The 17004-nt window shown below is 41.9% G+C and overlaps 1 protein-coding gene across 1 annotated transcript in view; it reads left to right on the top strand.

Annotated features, from left to right (window-relative positions):
- abcb6b (ATP binding cassette subfamily B member 6 (LAN blood group) b) overlaps positions 1-17004 on the top strand; it is a 38621-nt gene continuing 21617 nt past the window's right edge. Inside the window, exons 1-12 of the mRNA XM_078282313.1 lie at positions 1-16; positions 4224-4281; positions 4640-4779; positions 11316-11408; positions 11820-11896; positions 12105-12220; positions 12719-12840; positions 13062-13171; positions 13266-13331; positions 14124-14249; positions 15089-15165; positions 16474-16537. Of these exons, the coding sequence (XP_078138439.1) occupies positions 1-16; positions 4224-4281; positions 4640-4779; positions 11316-11408; positions 11820-11896; positions 12105-12220; positions 12719-12840; positions 13062-13171; positions 13266-13331; positions 14124-14249; positions 15089-15165; positions 16474-16537 (1065 nt within the window). The remainder of the gene's footprint in view (positions 17-4223; positions 4282-4639; positions 4780-11315; positions 11409-11819; positions 11897-12104; positions 12221-12718; positions 12841-13061; positions 13172-13265; positions 13332-14123; positions 14250-15088; positions 15166-16473; positions 16538-17004) is intronic.

The following is a 17004-nucleotide window of genomic DNA, read 5'->3' as shown; positions in this document are numbered from 1 at the left end:
ATGACTCTGAGTGCAGGTCAGACAGAAACCTGTCATGTAATCTGAGGTAAAATTACAGACATTAACAGATGGCTGGTCGTACTTAAACAGAAATATAAAGGCAGCAGTAAACATGTTGCCCCCCATGAATGATGCGGTCTCTGTCTGGGCCAATCAGGAGCCAGTATGTCTCCTCCTTTTGTCCTGTAGTATCGCCCCCCTTAGTGTTTAAAAATGAGTGTTTTAAAATGCTGAAACAGCAGTGGGATGCATTACAGCCAGTTTCATCAAAATCTGACCTGAGGTGTCAGAAACATCGCAATACTTTGACAAACAAGTAAACAAACAAGTAAACAAACATCATAGCACAGTTTTTAAAAATGCCAGAACGAAGCCATAAGACGCTTCAGTCCCTTACAGTCGCAACAAAACAACATTTTGAGAGAATCTTACTTAAAGTGATGTATTTCCTGTTGAAGCAGGATGTTGGGGCGGGGCTTAACACAGGGAGGGGTCATTCCAATGGGAGATCAGTTAGGGAGAGAAAGGCAGTTTGATTGGATGGGAGGGGTGAAACTGTTAAAAAATCTGTGATGTTTTATTGGTTTTTATTTACACCTCCTGGGACATGATGATGGACCACTAAAGATTTTCAGATCTCCACAGAGTGAAAGTAACGAGATTTTGAGGTAAAAATGCAATAAAGTATTTTTTTTGTCTTTTTTTTTTTTTGGCATAAGTTGTCAAATAGGTTTATGTGTCAATGAGCTTAGAAGGCAAAAAAGTAAATTTTCATTTCAGTGTGACTTTAAACCTGCAATAAGCGATTTCAGACCTTAACCAATCCTGAAACTAACGTGTGCTACGTGGAGATTTCCATGAGACGATATAAACAAACAGCCACACATGGGCCAGCTGTGTTGTTGTTTTCACCTCTTTTCTAAAGCTTGTTGTCAAAACTCGGACCGACCAGCAGCTTTTCATTTTTTTAAACTAGCTTGTCTCCTCCCTCGCTGTTTAACAGCGACGCTTTCCCCCTCCCATCCTTGAAAATAATTCACATAATGGCGGAATCGATGAAGCGAGCGAGTAAACTTGTTAAAGTAGTAAACTTGATAAACTAGTAAACTTGTTAAACAAGTAACCTTGATAAACTAGTAAACTTGATAAACTAGTAAACTTGTTAAAGTAGTGAACTTGATAAACTACTAAACTTGATAAACTAGTAAACTTATTAAACTAGTTAACTTAATGAACTAGTAGACTTGATGAACTAGTAAACTTGATAAACTAGTAAACTTATTAAAGTAGTGAACTTGATAAACTAGTAAACTTGTTAAACTAGTAAACTTATTAAAGTAGTGAACTTGATAAACTAGTAAACTTGTTAAACTAGTAAACTTATTAAAGTAGTGAACTTGATAAACTAGTAAACTTGATAAACTAGTAAACTTATTAAAGTAGTGAACTTGATAAACTAGTAAACTTGATAAACTAGTAAACTTATTAAAGTAGTGAACTTGATAAACTAGTAAACTTGATAAACTAGTAAACTTATTAAAGTAGTGAACTTGATAAACTAGTAAACTTGATAAACTAGTAAACTTATTAAAGTAGTGAACTTGATAAACTAGTAAACTTATTAAAGTAGTGAACTTAATGAACTAGCAAACTTGTTAAAGTAGTAAACTTGATAAACTAGTAAACTTGATAAACTAGTAAACTTGTTAAACTAGTAAACTTGTTAAAGTAGTGAACTTGATAAACTAGTAAACTTATTAAACTAGTTAACTTAATGAACTAGTAAACTTGATAAACTAGTAAACTTGATAAACTAGTAAATTTAAACTAGTTAACTTAATGAACTAGTAAATTGATAAACTAGTAAACTTATTAAACTAGTTAACTTAATGAACTAGTAAACTTGATATCTAATAAACTTAAACTACTTAAACTACTACTTACTTAAACTAGTAAACTAGTGAAGTTGTTAAACCGGTAAACTTGTTAAACAAGTAACCTTGATAAACTAGTTAACTTGATAAACTAGTTAACTTAATGAACTAGTAAACTTGATAAACTAGTAAACTTGTTAAAGTAGTAAACTTGATAAACTAGTAAACTTGTTAAACAAGTAAACTTGATAAACTAGTAAACTTGATAAACTAGTAAACTTATTAAAGTAGTGAACTTGATAAACTAGTAAACTTGATAAACTAGTAAACTTATTAAAGTAGTGAACTTGATAAACTAGTAAACTTATTAAAGTAGTGAACTTGATAAACTAGTAAACTTGTTAAACTAGTAAACTTGATAAACTAGTAAACTTGTTAAACTAGTAAACTTGTTAAAGTAGTGAACTTGATAAACTAGTAAACTTATTAAACTAGTTAACTTAATGAACTAGTAGACTTGATAAACTAGTAAACTTGTTAAACTAGTTAACTTAATGAACTAGTAAACTTGATAAACTAGTAAACTTGATAAACTAGTAAATTTAAACTAGTTAACTTAATGAACTAGTAAATTGATAAACTAGTAAACTTGTTAAACTAGTTAACTTAATGAACTAGTAAACTTGATATCTAATAAACTTAAACTACTTAAACTACTACTTACTTAAACTAGTAAACTAGTGAAGTTGTTAAACCGGTAAACTTGTTAAACAAGTAACCTTGATAAACTAGTTAACTTGATAAACTAGTTAACTTAATGAACTAGTAAACTTGATAAACTAGTAAACTTGTTAAAGTAGTAAACTTGATAAACTAGTAAACTTGTTAAACAAGTAAACTTGATAAACTAGTAAACTTGATAAACTAGTAAACTTATTAAAGTAGTGAACTTGATAAACTAGTAAACTTGATAAACTAGTAAACTTATTAAAGTAGTGAACTTGATAAACTAGTAAACTTGATAAACTAGTAAACTTATTAAAGTAGTGAACTTGATAAACTAGTAAACTTGTTAAACTAGTAAACTTGATAAACTAGTAAACTTATTAAAGTAGTGAACTTGATAAACTAGTAAACTTGATAAACTAGTAAACTTATTAAAGTAGTGAACTTGATAAACTAGTAAACTTGTTAAACTAGTAAACTTGATAAACTAGTAAACTTATTAAAGTAGTGAACTTGATAAACTAGTAAACTTGTTAAACTAGTAAACTTGATAAACTAGTAAACTTATTAAAGTAGTGAACTTGATAAACTAGTAAACTTGATAAACTAGTAAACTTATTAAAGTAGTGAACTTGATAAACTAGTAAACTTGTTAAACTAGTAAACTTGATAAACTAGTAAACTTGTTAAACTAGTAAACTTGTTAAAGTAGTGAACTTGATAAACTAGTAAACTTGTTAAACTAGTAAACTTGATAAACTAGTAAACTTGATAAACTAGTAAACTTATTAAAGTAGTGAACTTGATAAACTAGTAAACTTGATAAACTAGTAAACTTGATAAACTAGTAAACTTATTAAAGTAGTGAACTTGATAAACTAGTAAACTTGATAAACTAGTAAACTTATTAAAGTAGTGACCTTGATAAACTAGTAAACTTGATAAACTAGTAAACTTATTAAAGTTGTGAACTTGATAAACTAGTAAACTTGTTAAACTAGTAAACTTGATAAACTAGTAAACTTATTAAAGTAGTGAACTTGATAAACTAGTAAACTTGTTAAACTAGTAAACTTGATAAACTAGTAAACTTGTTAAACTAGTAAACTTGTTAAAGTAGTGAACTTGATAAACTAGTAAACTTGTTAAACTAGTAAACTTGATAAACTAGTAAACTTGTTAAACTAGTAAACTTGTTAAAGTAGTGAACTTGATAAACTAGTAAACTTATTAAACTAGTTAACTTAATGAACTAGTAGACTTGATAAACTAGTAAACCTGATAAACTAGTAAACTTATTAAAGTAGTGAACTTGATAAACTAGTAAACTTGTTAAACTAGTAAACTTGATAAACTAGTAAACTTATTAAAGTTGTGAACTTGATAAATTAGTAAACTTATTAAACTAGTTAACTTAATGAACTAGCAAACTTGTTAAAGTAGTAAACTTGATAAACTAGTAAACTTGTTAAACAAGTAACCTTGATAAACTAGTAAACTTGTTAAACTAGTAAACTTGTTAAAGTAGTGAACTTGATAAACTAGTTGAACTAGTAAACTTGTTGAACTATTAAACTTGCTACCTGCCTCTTCACTTGTCATTGTGGGTCATGTGACCTTCAGCAGGAGAAAGATCTGTCAGAGTGAGACTGGTAACTGGTGACACTTCTCAGCAGGTACGGTTAGCTTAGCTATTCATAGTCTTCTTAGTCTTTATGCACGGTCCTTCACTAGGTTTGTCTTTTGTGGCCTCTGTAGTCCAGAGGCTTTGCTGTGCTTTATTTACAAATGTGTTGTGGTTTCTGTCGCCCTCTAGTGGTCACAAAATTGCTTAGTGTAGCTTTAAGTTTCATGAAAATCCAAGAGACTGTGTGATGGGAAAATCCAAGGTCTCTCCCTGGATTTCATTGTAGGGGAAAATAACTATTAGTTTCCTCTTCATCCTCAGGTCCCCCCCTCCTCCCCCTCACCCCCCTCCTCCTCACCCCCCTCCCCCCCCCCTCACCCCCCTCCGCCCCCTCCTCCTGGACCGGCCTCAGGAGGAAGGTGAGGCTGCTGCTGCCGTTCGTGTGGCCGGGCGGCGCTGCGGCGCTGCAGGCCGTCCTGCTGCTCTGTCTGGGCCTGCTGGCTGCCGAGCGGCTGCTGAACGTCCTCGTGCCCGTCTACTCCAAGAACATCGGTGAGGAACCGACAGCCTCCTGCATCCACATCAATATCCAAACTAATAGTGAAAAATTACAATATTTATATCCTAGGAGAAAAACAAGAGTGAGCTGGAGTTGATGCGAAATGTTTTATCTCGTCACAACTTAAGATGTTTAACGATGAAGGAACTCACGCACTCTGCAACACCTTTTTTTAAAGAGCAACCACCTGTTGTACTCTACAGGAGGTGACATCATCACCAGGCACCAAAGATCAGCCAATAGCAGATGGACATTTCAGTATCATGCTTTTTATCTTTAGATGTCAGGCGTGACACAGAGTTGGGCTTGGGGTTCAGTTACTCTTTAAACTTCAGAATAACGTTTCTGTCAAACTGAACTGGACCTGATTCTGAAATGTTATTCTGAAGTGTAACCTAAATAAAAGGAGTTCTTTCATTGTTGAATCTCTGACACACCTGAACTAACTTTTTTTGGATGTGAGAGTTGTCCACTTGCCAGACAGGAGAAACAAAAAAGATGCATATACTGTATGTCCTCCAACAAATGTGTCTATTGATCTAGTGATTGATGAGGTGCTGGTGCCTGTCTACTCCAAGATCATATAGGAGAGAGATGGATGAATGATGGAAATGTAGATGTCTGCCAAAGGTATTTGGACAGATTAACATTATAATGATTACAATAATAATAATGATAAAACAAAAACAAGACAGATTTCATCATGGAACACAATGTTTTGTTTGTGTTTTTAGCAAGTGCATGATCTTTTCTTGTGATCAAGATTCAGTAGAAAAAGCAACAAAAAGCCAAGAGAATAATCTTTGTCAAACAGCTGCTGGTGTTTGTATTTTCTGTCAGTTCAGACTCTGCTGCAGTTTGCTGTTCAGACTCTAGATGGCGGTGTGCTCAAATGTTTTAAATGTGTGGTCTACCTTGTATCCTTATGTCCTAGTTTCCTAGTGTCCTACTGTCAGTCTGTCCTTGTATGCTCAGTGTTGGTTTGTAGTTGTCATTTCATGTAATTAAATTAAACTAGTTAATTAGACTAGTTGCATGTTGCAGCAGCTTGGTGGGAGCTCAGCTACAGTTACAAGCGCTTTTTAAAAGTTTATTGCTTGTTTGTCAATTTGAAGCAAAGTTTTAACTACTGCTACTGAGGGGATGTTTGCAGGGTCAAGAAACAAATTCAACTTAAAACTGAAGTGATGGGAGTGATGTTTGGGTGTGACAGCGTGTTGGTGGAGGTTTTCACTCTCTGAGTGTCTTCTAGTCATTTGCAGCCTCTCATGTTGTGATCCAAACCTCAGTAATGATAGCAGAGCAAGAGTCAACTCAAACCCATCCTGTCTCTCTGCTGCAGTGCATTCTGGTCTCTCTCCTGCTCCTGTGGTGGAGAAACTGGTCTCTCTCCTCTTCTACGATGGATTTCTCCCTGTATGATTGTTGAACGTCTCTCGGTGCAAAATGGCGGCTCTAGAAAGAAGCCCTCGCTCTTTGATTCTGAGGGACTGACACCAAAACCTGACGTTTACCGCTGAGGTTTTACATCCTGAAACATTTTCTCATATCAAACTCCACTGTAGCTGCTGGAAATATCTGGAGGTGACGTCACCTCGTCTACGATTGGCCGGTTATCCACCAAGAAGAAAAACACTGAATGGAGCCAGAGATGTGAAGAACATCACCAACAGCTGTTTAAAAGTGTGTCCAAGATCATTCTCCTGAGTGGAGAGGTTTTGGCGCTCGGCGGGACGAGGCCGAGCCGTTTGCCAAACTCTTTTGTACGTTGTTTAGCCGGGACGCTTTCACCGCAGAGGCAACATCCCAGAATCCTCCACTTCAGAGGAAGTCAGCAGCCAGTTTCTCTTTTGGACGCTTTTTCCTTTGAGAAAAAAAAAATCGCCGTTTGGCTTTTGGAGCGACATGAAAGAGAGAGAGAGAGAGAGACAGAGAGAGAGAGAGAGAGACAGAGAGAGAGAGACAGAGAGAGGGAGAGAGACAGAGAGACAGAGAGAGAGAGACAGAGAGAGAGGGAGAGAGAGAGAGACGGAGAGAGAGAGAGAGACAGAGAGAGAGACAGAGAGAGAGAGGGAGAGAGAGAGAGACGGAGAGAGAGAGAGAGACAGAGAGAGAGACAGAGAGAGAGAGACAGAGAGAGAGACAGAGAGAGAGGGAGAGAGAGAGAGACGGAGAGAGAGAGAGAGACAGAGAGAGAGACAGAGAGAGAGAGAGAGAGAGAGGCTGAGCGAGCTTTTGTGTGACGGAGAAGGCATGCGAGGGTTTTGGGGGAAGAGGGTGTGTGTGTGTGTGTTTCTGTCTGTGTGTGTGTGTGTGTGTGTGTGTGTGGGGGGGGGGGGGGGGGGGGGGGGTTTACGGGAGGTCACCCCCCCTGCCAGTCATGCTTAGCGGGCATTAGCGGCTTCTTTCGTGGAGTTAACACGGCGCTACAACGGAGGTTTTGTCTCCAGGTCCGACCCCCCCCCCCTCCCTCCCTCCTCCCCCTTCAACCCCCCCTCCCTCCCCCTCCTCCCCCCCGCCTGGACACGATGCCAAAGGGTTGAAAATCCCCCCCGCTGAAAACACACACACACACACACACACACCTCTAAGAACTCCAAATATCGTCACTTCCCTCTTTCTTGGTTTCTTTCTCTCTCTCTCTTCCTTTCTTTGCATCTTGCTCTCTCTCTCTTCCTCGCTCTCTCTCTTCCTTTCTCACCGTCTCTCTCTCTCTGCAGTTTCTGTGTTTTTCTTCCCCTCCTCCTCCTCCTCCTCCTCCTCCTCCTCCTCCCTTCATCTCCGTCTGTTTTTTCATCTCATCCCGATTCCCAGCGTCTGTACAAAATGGTAATGAATGTGAATGAGAATGAGAGGGGAGTGTGTGTGTGTGTGTGTGTGTGTGTGTGTGTGTGTGTGTGTGTGTGTGTGTGTCTGGGTGTTCGGTTGGTTTCCAGAGTCAGGAAGTTCAGCAGGATCAGGGGCCTCTGTTATAAAAAATGGACTTGATTTAATCTTGAACGTGATCTTAAGTTTATGTTTTCATCTGATTTATAAAAATATCTCAGACTGAATAAAGCCTCAGTCTCACACCTGGAATATCACTGCTGTGGTGAGAAAACCTCATAACTCGTTTTGGTGATTTTCATGTTGAAGGATTCCCTGCTGTCAGGCTGCTCAGACACTTTTTCTCACTTCCTGACAAGAAAGAATTGCCCAACTACGTTGCCTCAGAATATTGTCTGTCAGCCCTAACCCCATGTTCACACTGTGAGCAACTTGGTCAATGAGTCGCTCTATTCTCATGGACTGTGGGTGGGTCCAGAGGCTCTGTGGGCGGGGCCAGAAGCTCTGTGGGCGGGACCAGAGGCTCTGTGGGCGGGGGCATAGGCTCTGTGGGCGGGGCCAGAGGCTCTGTGGGCGGGACCAGAGGCTCTGTGGGCGGGGGCATAGGCTCTGTGGGCGGGACCAGATGCTGTGTGGGTGGGACCCGAGGCTCTGTGGGCGGGGCCAGATGCTCTGTGGGCGGGACCAGATGCTCTGTGGGCGGGACCAGAAGCTCCAGTCTGCAGATCCAGAGGTTTGAACAACAAACCGTGGATTTTTGCTGCTTTGACATTGTCTTTCATCACGTTGCATTGTTTTAAAGAGTTAACAGCTAGCTAGCAAGAGCTAATCAGGCAGTGGTCATGTAAAATAAAGAGAAAACCTCAGATCCTCAGAACCTTCAGATTTTCCCATCGACCCAACGATGGATCAAATGTTCTCCAAGCTTTCTTTCTGAGATGTTTATTCCTGTCGTCTTTCAAAAGGGCTTCACACACAGGGAAACTCCAAAGAGGGAAAACCCCGAGTGACCTGCTCCAGAGCAGGTTATCCCCGAGTTTTCCACAGATAATTACTTAAAACCAGAGTATCTGTTGGCTGTGTGAAAATGGTTAGAAGACTTTGTGTCACTTGTTTGTTGTCCAATCAAAAAACTTTTCCTTCACAACATTGTGAAAAAATGCTGCAAGGCATTCCTGGGCTCAAGTGTTTTTATTACCACAGAATATTGAGACATGTAAGTCCTGGGCTAACAAGAACGATGTGTGAATCATTAGCTCTAGGCTAAGAGTTAGCCATGAGTTAAATGTCTGTGTGAAAGGGGTTAAGATAACCCAGGGCCAACTGTTAGCCCGGGGCTAAGATAACCCTGGGCCAACTGTTAACTTGGGGCTAAGATAACTCTGGGCCAACTGTTAGCCCGGGGCTAAGATAACCCTGGGCCAACTGTTAACTTGGGGCTAAGATAACTCTGGGCCAACTGTTAGCCCGGGGCTAAGATAACCCTGGGCCAACTGTTAACTTGGGGCTAAGATAACTCTGGGCCAACTGTTAGCCCGGGGCTAAGATAACCCTGGGCCAACTGTTAACTTGGGGCTAAGATAACTCTGGGCCAACTGTTAGCCCGGGGCTAAGATAACCCCGGGCCAACTGTTAGCCCGGGGTTAAAATAACCCTGGGCCAACTGTTAATTTGGGGTTAAGATAACCCTGGGCCGACTGTTAGCCTTGGGCTAAGCTAACCCTGGGCCAACTGTTAACTTGGGGTTAAGATAACCCTGGGCCAACTGTTAACTTGGGGTTAAGATAACCCTGGGCCAACTGTTAACCTGGGGTTAAGATAACCCTGGGCCAACTGTTAACTTGGGGTTAAGATAACCCTGGGCCAACTGTTAACCTGGGGTTAAGATAACCCTGGGCCAACTGTTAACTTGGGGCTAAGATAACCCTGGGCCAACTGTTAGCCCAGGGCTAAGGTAACCCTGGGCCAACTGTTAACTTGGGGTTAAGATAACCCTGGGCCAACTGTTAACTTGGGGCTAAGATAACCCTGGGCCAACTGTTAGCCCGGGGCTAAGATAACCCTGGGCCAACTGTTAGCCCAGGGCTAAGATAACCCTGGGCCAACTGTTAACTTGGGGCTAAGATAACTCTGGGCCAACTGTTAGCCCGGGGCTAAGATAACCCTGGGCCAACTGTTAACTTGGGGCTAAGATAACTCTGGGCCAACTGTTAGCCCGGGGCTAAGATAACCCTGGGCCAACTGTTAACTTGGGGTTAAGCTAACCCTGGGCCAACTGTTAACTTGGGGTTAAGATAACCCTGGGCCAACTGTTAGCCTTGGGCTAAGCTAACCCTGGGCCAATTGTTAACTTGGGGTTAAGATAACCCTGGGCCAACTGTTAGCCTTGGGCTAAGCTAACCCTGGGCCAATTGTTAACTTGGGGTTAAGATAACCCTGGGCCAACTGTTAGCCCGGGGCTAAGATAACCCTGGGCCAACTGTTAGCCTTGGGCTAAGCTAACCCTGGGCCAACTGTTAACTTGGGGTTAAGATAACCCTGGGCCAACTGTTAGCCCGGGGCTAAGATAACCCTGGGCCAACTGTTAGCCCGGGGCTAAGATAACCCTGGGCCAACTGTTAACTTGGGGTTAAGCTAACCCTGGGCCAACTGTTAACTTGGGGTTAAGATAACCCTGGGCCAACTCTTAACTTGGGGTTAAGGTAACCCTGGGCCAACTGTTAGCCTTGGGCTAAGCTAACCCTGGGCCAACTGTTAACTTGGGGTTAAGATAACCCTGGGCCAACTGTTAGCCCGGGGCTAAGATAACCCTGGGCCAACTGTTAACTTGGGGTTAAGCTAACCCTGGGCCAACTGTTAACCTGGGGTTAAGATAACCCTGGGCCAACTGTTAACTTGGGGCTAAGATAACCCTGGGCCAACTGTTAACTTGGGGCTAAGATAACCCTGGGCCAACTGTTAACTTGGGGTTAAGCTAACCCTGGGCCAACTGTTAACTTGGGGCTAAGATAACCCTGGGCCAACTGTTAGCCTGGGGCTAAGATAACCCTGGGCCAACTGTTAGCCCGGGGCTAAGATAACCCTGGGCCAACTGTTAACTTGGGGTTAAGATAACCCTGGACCAACTGTTAGCCCGGGGCTAAGATAACCCTGGGCCAACTGTTAGCCCGGGGCTAAGATAACCCTGGGCCAACTGTTAACTTGGGGTTAAGCTAACCCTGGGCCAACTGTTAACTTGGGGTTAAGATAACCCTGGGCCAACTGTTAACTTGGGGTTAAGATAACCCTGGGCCAACTGTTAACTTGGGGTTAAGCTAACCCTGGGCCAACTGTTAACTTGGGGTTAAGATAACCCTGGGCCAACTCTTAACTTGGGGTTAAGATAACCCTGGGCCAACTGTTAGCCCGGGGTTAAGATAACCCAGATAAGCCTGTGCTGTGAAAAACCCTAAATAAAAGTTGTAGATAACTGAAGCTTTGAACGGCTGGAATCAACTCTCCATTCTGAACTGTTGTTCATGAAACTAAATCACATCAGCAGGGAAACAAGGACGCTGAAATCTGATTGGCTGTTGACGATTTTAACTGTGAAAGTCACATGCATGTCCAGGTTTCAGTGTAGAGTTCAGGGGTCAGGGTTCAGACTGTAACGTGTGTGTGTGTGTGTGTGTGTGTGTGTGTGTGTGTGTGTGTGTTTCCACAGTGAACGAGCTGTCAGCAGGAAGCAGCTGGAGCGAGCTGACGTCCACCGTCTGCATCTACACTCTGCTCAAGTTCCTGCAGGGAGGGGGGGCAGGTGGGCCAGTGTGTGTGTGTGTTGGTAGTAGAATGTGTGTGTGTGTGTGTGTGTGTGGTGGTAGGATATGTATGTACAGTTTGTGTAGTAGAATGTGTGTGTAGATATTGAAATGTAGTATAAGTGTAGTAGGTTATGTGAGTAGTGTAATGTGTGTGTTTGTAGAATGTGTATAGGATGTGTGTATAGGTAGTGTGTGTGTGTGTGCGTGTGTGTGTGTGTGTGTGTTATAGGTTGTGTGTGTCCATGAAGTTCTGTGGTGTGTTTATCATACTATATGTCTCTCTCTTCTCTTCGTCTCTTCATCTCTTTCCATTTCTCCTCTTCCTTCTCTCCTCCATCTTTCCTTCCCTCTCCTCCTTCCTCCCCTCCCTCCCTCTCTCCTACGCCCCCCCCCCCCCCTCCCCCCAGGTACCTCAGGTTTCGTCAGTAACCTCCGTCAGTTCCTGTGGACCAGAGTGCAGCAGTTCACCAGCAGATGCATTCAGGTACCGCTGGGAAACTTCTCTTCTTCTTCTTTCTTTCACTCCTTGTCCTAAATTTCACATATATTCACTTGTGTGTGTGTGTGTGTGTGTGTGTGTGTGTGTGTGTGTGTAACAACATACAGTATAAGTGTGTGTGTGTAACCAGTAACATTAACTGAAACTGTTAACTGGTGTTGTGTCTGCCCCTCCCCTCCCCTCCACACTTGAGGTGCGTTTGTTTTCCCACCTGCACGCTCTCTCTCTGCGATGGCACCTGGAGAGAAAAACTGGAGACGTTCTGAGGAGCATCGACCGAGGAACTTCATCTATCAACAACCTGCTGAGGTGAGGAGAGGAGGAGAGGAGGAGAGGGAGAGGAGGAGAGGAGGAGGAGAGGGAGAGGAGAGGAGAGGAGAGGAGGACAGGGGAGGAGGAGGAGGAGAGGAAGACAGGGGAGGAGAGGAGGAGAGGAGGAGGACAGGGGAGGAGAGGAGGAGAGGAGGAGAGGGAGAGGAGAGGAGGAGGAGAGGGAGAGGAGAGGAGAGGAGAGGAGGAGAGGAGGAGGACAGAGGAGGAGAGGAGGAGAGGAGGACAGGGGAGGAGGAGGAGAGGAGGAAGACAGGGGAGGAGAGAGGAGAGGAGGAGGAGAGGAGGAGAGGGAGAGGAGAGGAGAGGAGGAGAGGAAGACAGGGGAGGAGAGCAGGAGAGGAGGAGGAGGAAGAGGAGGAGAGAAGAGGAGAGCTAACCTTTTCATGTGACCAACAGGTGAAAATGTCTCTCTCCCCCCCCCCCCCCCCCCCCCCCCCCCCCCCCTCTCTCTCTCTCTCTCTCTCTCTCTCTCAGCTACATCCTCTTCAGTATCTTCCCCACTGTTGCTGACATCATCATCGCCATCATCTACTTCGCCTCCTACTTCAGCGTCTGGTTTGGACTCATCGTTCTCACCTGCATGGTCCTCTACATCAGTGAGCCGCTGTGTGTGTGTGTGTGTGTGTGTGTGTGTGTGTGTGTGTGTGTGTGTGTAGAAACAAACAGAAATATCTCCTGATGTGACAATACAGAAATATGCATTGTAAGCTAAAGTTAAAGGACAGTTCCATCATATTTTACCATCAAATCTATAACACGTAAACTTCTTCTCCTCCTTCTTCTTCTTCTTCTTCTTCTTCTTCTTCTTCTCTGGCAGCCTGCACTGTCCTGATCACAGAGTGGAGGACGAAGTACAGGAGGGAGATGAACAGTCAGGACAACAACACCAAGTCCAGAGCCGTCGACTCGCTGCTCAACTTTGAGACGGTAGCTGACATCACTTCCTGTCGCCGAGCGTTTCTTGAAGTCATTAAAGTTAAAAGTCTTCAGTCTTCTCACTGCAGGTCCGATTCATCCGCAGGTGAAATATTACAACGCTGAGGATTATGAAGTTCGCTGCTTTGAAGAAGCCATTCTGAAATACCAAGTAAGATCTGCAACATTCACATTTTAAAGATTAAGGAGATACAGCCATTAATTCTATCAAATCAATATTTAATTGATATTGTGCTAGGTTGCATGTAATAAGCAATAATAAATAATTTGAAGTGTCACCCACTCTGACAAAATGAATAGTGGCATCAACATAAAACTGACTTAAAAAGTTAACTTTTTACATTTTACATTTTGAGCCCTTTAAATGTTCACATTTTAGCAGATCTAATAATCTGTTTTCTGCATTTATATGTTTAATAGGTAACACTTTACAATAAGGGTACAATAATTAAGCGTTAGTTAATGCTTAATAAGCATTAACTAACCCTTAATTAACAGTTAACTAATGTGTCTGGTAATCATTTACTAATGGTGTTCATGTTAACTAAGGTATTAATTTATACATTATTTAATAGTCATCTTTATAAACTATTAAATAATGTATAAATTAATACCTTAGTTAACATGAACACAATTAGTAAATTACACATTAGTTAACTGTTAATTAAGGGTGAGTTAATTCTTATTAAGCATTAACTAACCCTTATTAAGCATTAACTATCCATTATTAAGCATTAACTAACCCTTAACTTAGTGTACCCTTATTGTAAAGTGTTACCATTTAATAATTAACATTGAGCTACAGGTAACAATTTTTTCCATCTCCTCACGTGTATATATCTCTATATTTTTATGTCTGCTGTGTGTGTGTGTGTGTGTGTGTGTATGTGTGTGTGTGTGTGTCTGCTGTGTGTGTGTGTGTGTGTGTGTGTGTGTGCTGCAGCAGTGTGAGTGGAAGAGCAGCGCCTCTCTCGCTCTGCTGAACCAGACTCAGAACTTCATCATCGGATCCGGACTGCTGGCCGGCTCTCTGCTGTGTGCGCACCTGGTGACCGAGGGCCAGTTCCAGGTGGGAAGGACAGTAGAGAACAGTAGAATACAGTAGAGTATAGTAGAATACAGCAGAGGTCAGTAGAATACAGTAGAGTATAGTAGAATACAGCAGAGTACAGTAGAATACAGTAGAGTCACTACTATCTGGGTCTCTGCTCTGTACCTACCTGATGACTGAGGGGCACTTCCAGGTAGAAGAGTAGAATACAGTAGAATACAGTAGAGTTAGATCACTCATCTGCCTACCTGGTGACTGAGGGGAGCTCCCAAGTAGGAAGAAGAGTAAAGTATAGTAGAATACAGTAGAGTACAGTAGAATACAGTAGAGTACAGTAGAATACAGTAGAGTATAGTAGAATACAGCAGAGTACAGTAGAATACAGCAGAGTATAGTAGAATACAGTAGAGTACAGTAGAATACAGTAGAGTACAGTAGAATACAGTAGAGTATAGTAGAATACAGTAGAGTACAGTAGAGTAGAGTCACTACTACCTGAATCTCTGCTCTGTACCTACCTGGTGACTGAGGGACACGTCCAGGTAGGAAGAAAAGTAGAAAACAGTCGAGTAGAGTAGAGCAGGATACAGTAGAGTACAACAGAGTAGAGTACAGTTAGAATATAGCAGAGTAGAATACAGTAGAGTATAGTAGAATACAGTAGAGTACAGTACAGTAGAGTCGATTGAGATAACTTGTCTAGCTAGCTGGTTACTGATGGACACTTCCAGGTACAAGAGTAGAGTACAGTAGAGTACAGTAAAGTACAGTAGAGTACAGTAGAGTACAGTAGAGTACAGTAGAGTTAGGTTACCAGTAATTAAAGCAGTGTGTATGTGTGTTGGTGGTTCTCTCAGGTCGGGGACTACGTTCTGTTTGGAACCTACATCATCCAGCTGTACACTCCTCTCAACTGGTTTGGAACCTACTACAGGTGAGACGACACATCGCTGTGTTCATGACACTGATTGGCCGACAGGGGGAGCTACAGTGTTTGTTTACTTGTTTCTGATTGGCCCAAAGGCTGCCTGCATGATCTGTGGGGGACGACATGTTTACTGTTCACAACTCTACTATCTGAAGTACAACTCATTCATTACCAACATGATGAGAGGGAAGCTTCGACTAGTCTATACATTACTATTATTATTCGTAGTAATAGTAGTAGCAGTGGCAGTTATTTAGTAATATTTGTATACTAGTATTTGTATTATTATATGAGACTAAAATAAAGTGACAAGGACACTATACAGGTCTTGCTGGTGTTCACTTGGTGCAGTTCACTGATATAACTAGGAGCCAGACCAGCAGAGACTTGCAGGTAATTAAAAGAATATTCAAATCAAGTTGATATTTAACGGGCAGCCAATGCAGAGAGGCCGATACAGGAGTGATGTGAGAACGATGTGCTGTCTTGAACTGTCTGTCTGCGAGCCAGGGAAGTTTGGCTGAGGCATGTGAACAGGGAATTGCAATAGTCGAGGCGAGTGGAGATAAATACGTGGATAAATCTTTCCATGTCTTGGGAGGAAAGAACCGGGCGAAGAGTCGAAATGTTTGTCAAATTTCAAATGAGAATCGAAAATTACTCCCAGCTTTCTAGAAGATGACCTGACATTGCTGGCTAAAGGACCAAGCTGCTGACTGGTTGAGCTGGATTTGTGGTCTGATAAGTACCTCTGTTTTATCAGTTCAGTTCTGATTTATCAGTTCAGTTCTGTTTTATCAGTTCAGTTCTGTTTTATCAGTTCAGTTCTGTTTTATCAGTTCAGTTCTGTTTTATCAGTTCAGTTCTGTTTTATCAGTTCAGTTCTGTTTTATCAGTTCAGTTCTGTTTTATCAGTTCAGTTCTGTTTTATCAGTTCAGTTGGAGGAAGTTGTGAGCCATCCAGACCTTTATAGCAGTTAGGCAATCTTGCAGTGAAATTAGATAACTGTGGTCATTTGGCTTAACTGATATGTACCACTGTGTCGTCGGCGTAACAGTGGTAGGAAATATGGCCAAAGCCGCGAATAATGTGGCCCAGGGGAAGCATATATAAAGAGAATAAAATAGGCCCCAAAAGTGACCCCTGGGGAACTCCACAAGTCCATGGAGCACTGGAGGACACCAATACTACTACTGCTATTACTGCTACTTCTACTACTGCTACTATTACTGCTAGTACTATTACTACTACTACTACTACTACTACTGTTACTACTACCAATAATACTACTACCTGTGCCTTATGTCTCTCAGGTTGATTCAGAGTGCGTTTGTTGACATGGAGAACATGTTGACTCTGCTGACAGAGCAGAGAGAGGTGGGTGGAGCTTATCAGGTTTATACTGTTAGTTTTTATGTATATTATTACCATGTTACTGTTACATAGTTTGGGCCTTCATGGAGTCAGCAGCGCAAAACTTCCCTTTATCCCTTTAGCTGATGGTTTGTTGACTTTAGACTTATCACTATTACGTGGAAGTGTGTTAGAGAATCAAGCCTGTGATTGGAGGGTTGCAGGTTTGAATCCCAGCTGACAAAATCCAGGCAGGGGAAGTGAACGAGACAGCAACTCTGTCAAAGTGCCCTTGAGCAAGGCACTGAACCTCCAGCTGCCAAGTGTCTGACAGTAGAAGAAGAATGTTCTCCTCTGTAGGGAAAAAGCCTTTTCTCTTCTCTTGCTCAAAGTGATTTAAAAGATGATAGTGAATTTACTCGCTTACATTCCACACAATGACTAAAACACAGTCTCCTTCAGTCTTGATTAAAGACAAAACTGACTGAGAA

The sequence above is a fragment of the Centroberyx gerrardi genome, unplaced genomic scaffold (assembly GCF_048128805.1).
Source record: "Centroberyx gerrardi isolate f3 unplaced genomic scaffold, fCenGer3.hap1.cur.20231027 Scaffold_70, whole genome shotgun sequence".
In the NCBI taxonomy this organism is placed as follows: Eukaryota; Metazoa; Chordata; class Actinopteri; order Beryciformes; family Berycidae; genus Centroberyx; species Centroberyx gerrardi.
This window is presented reverse-complemented; position numbering and strand designations above follow the sequence as displayed.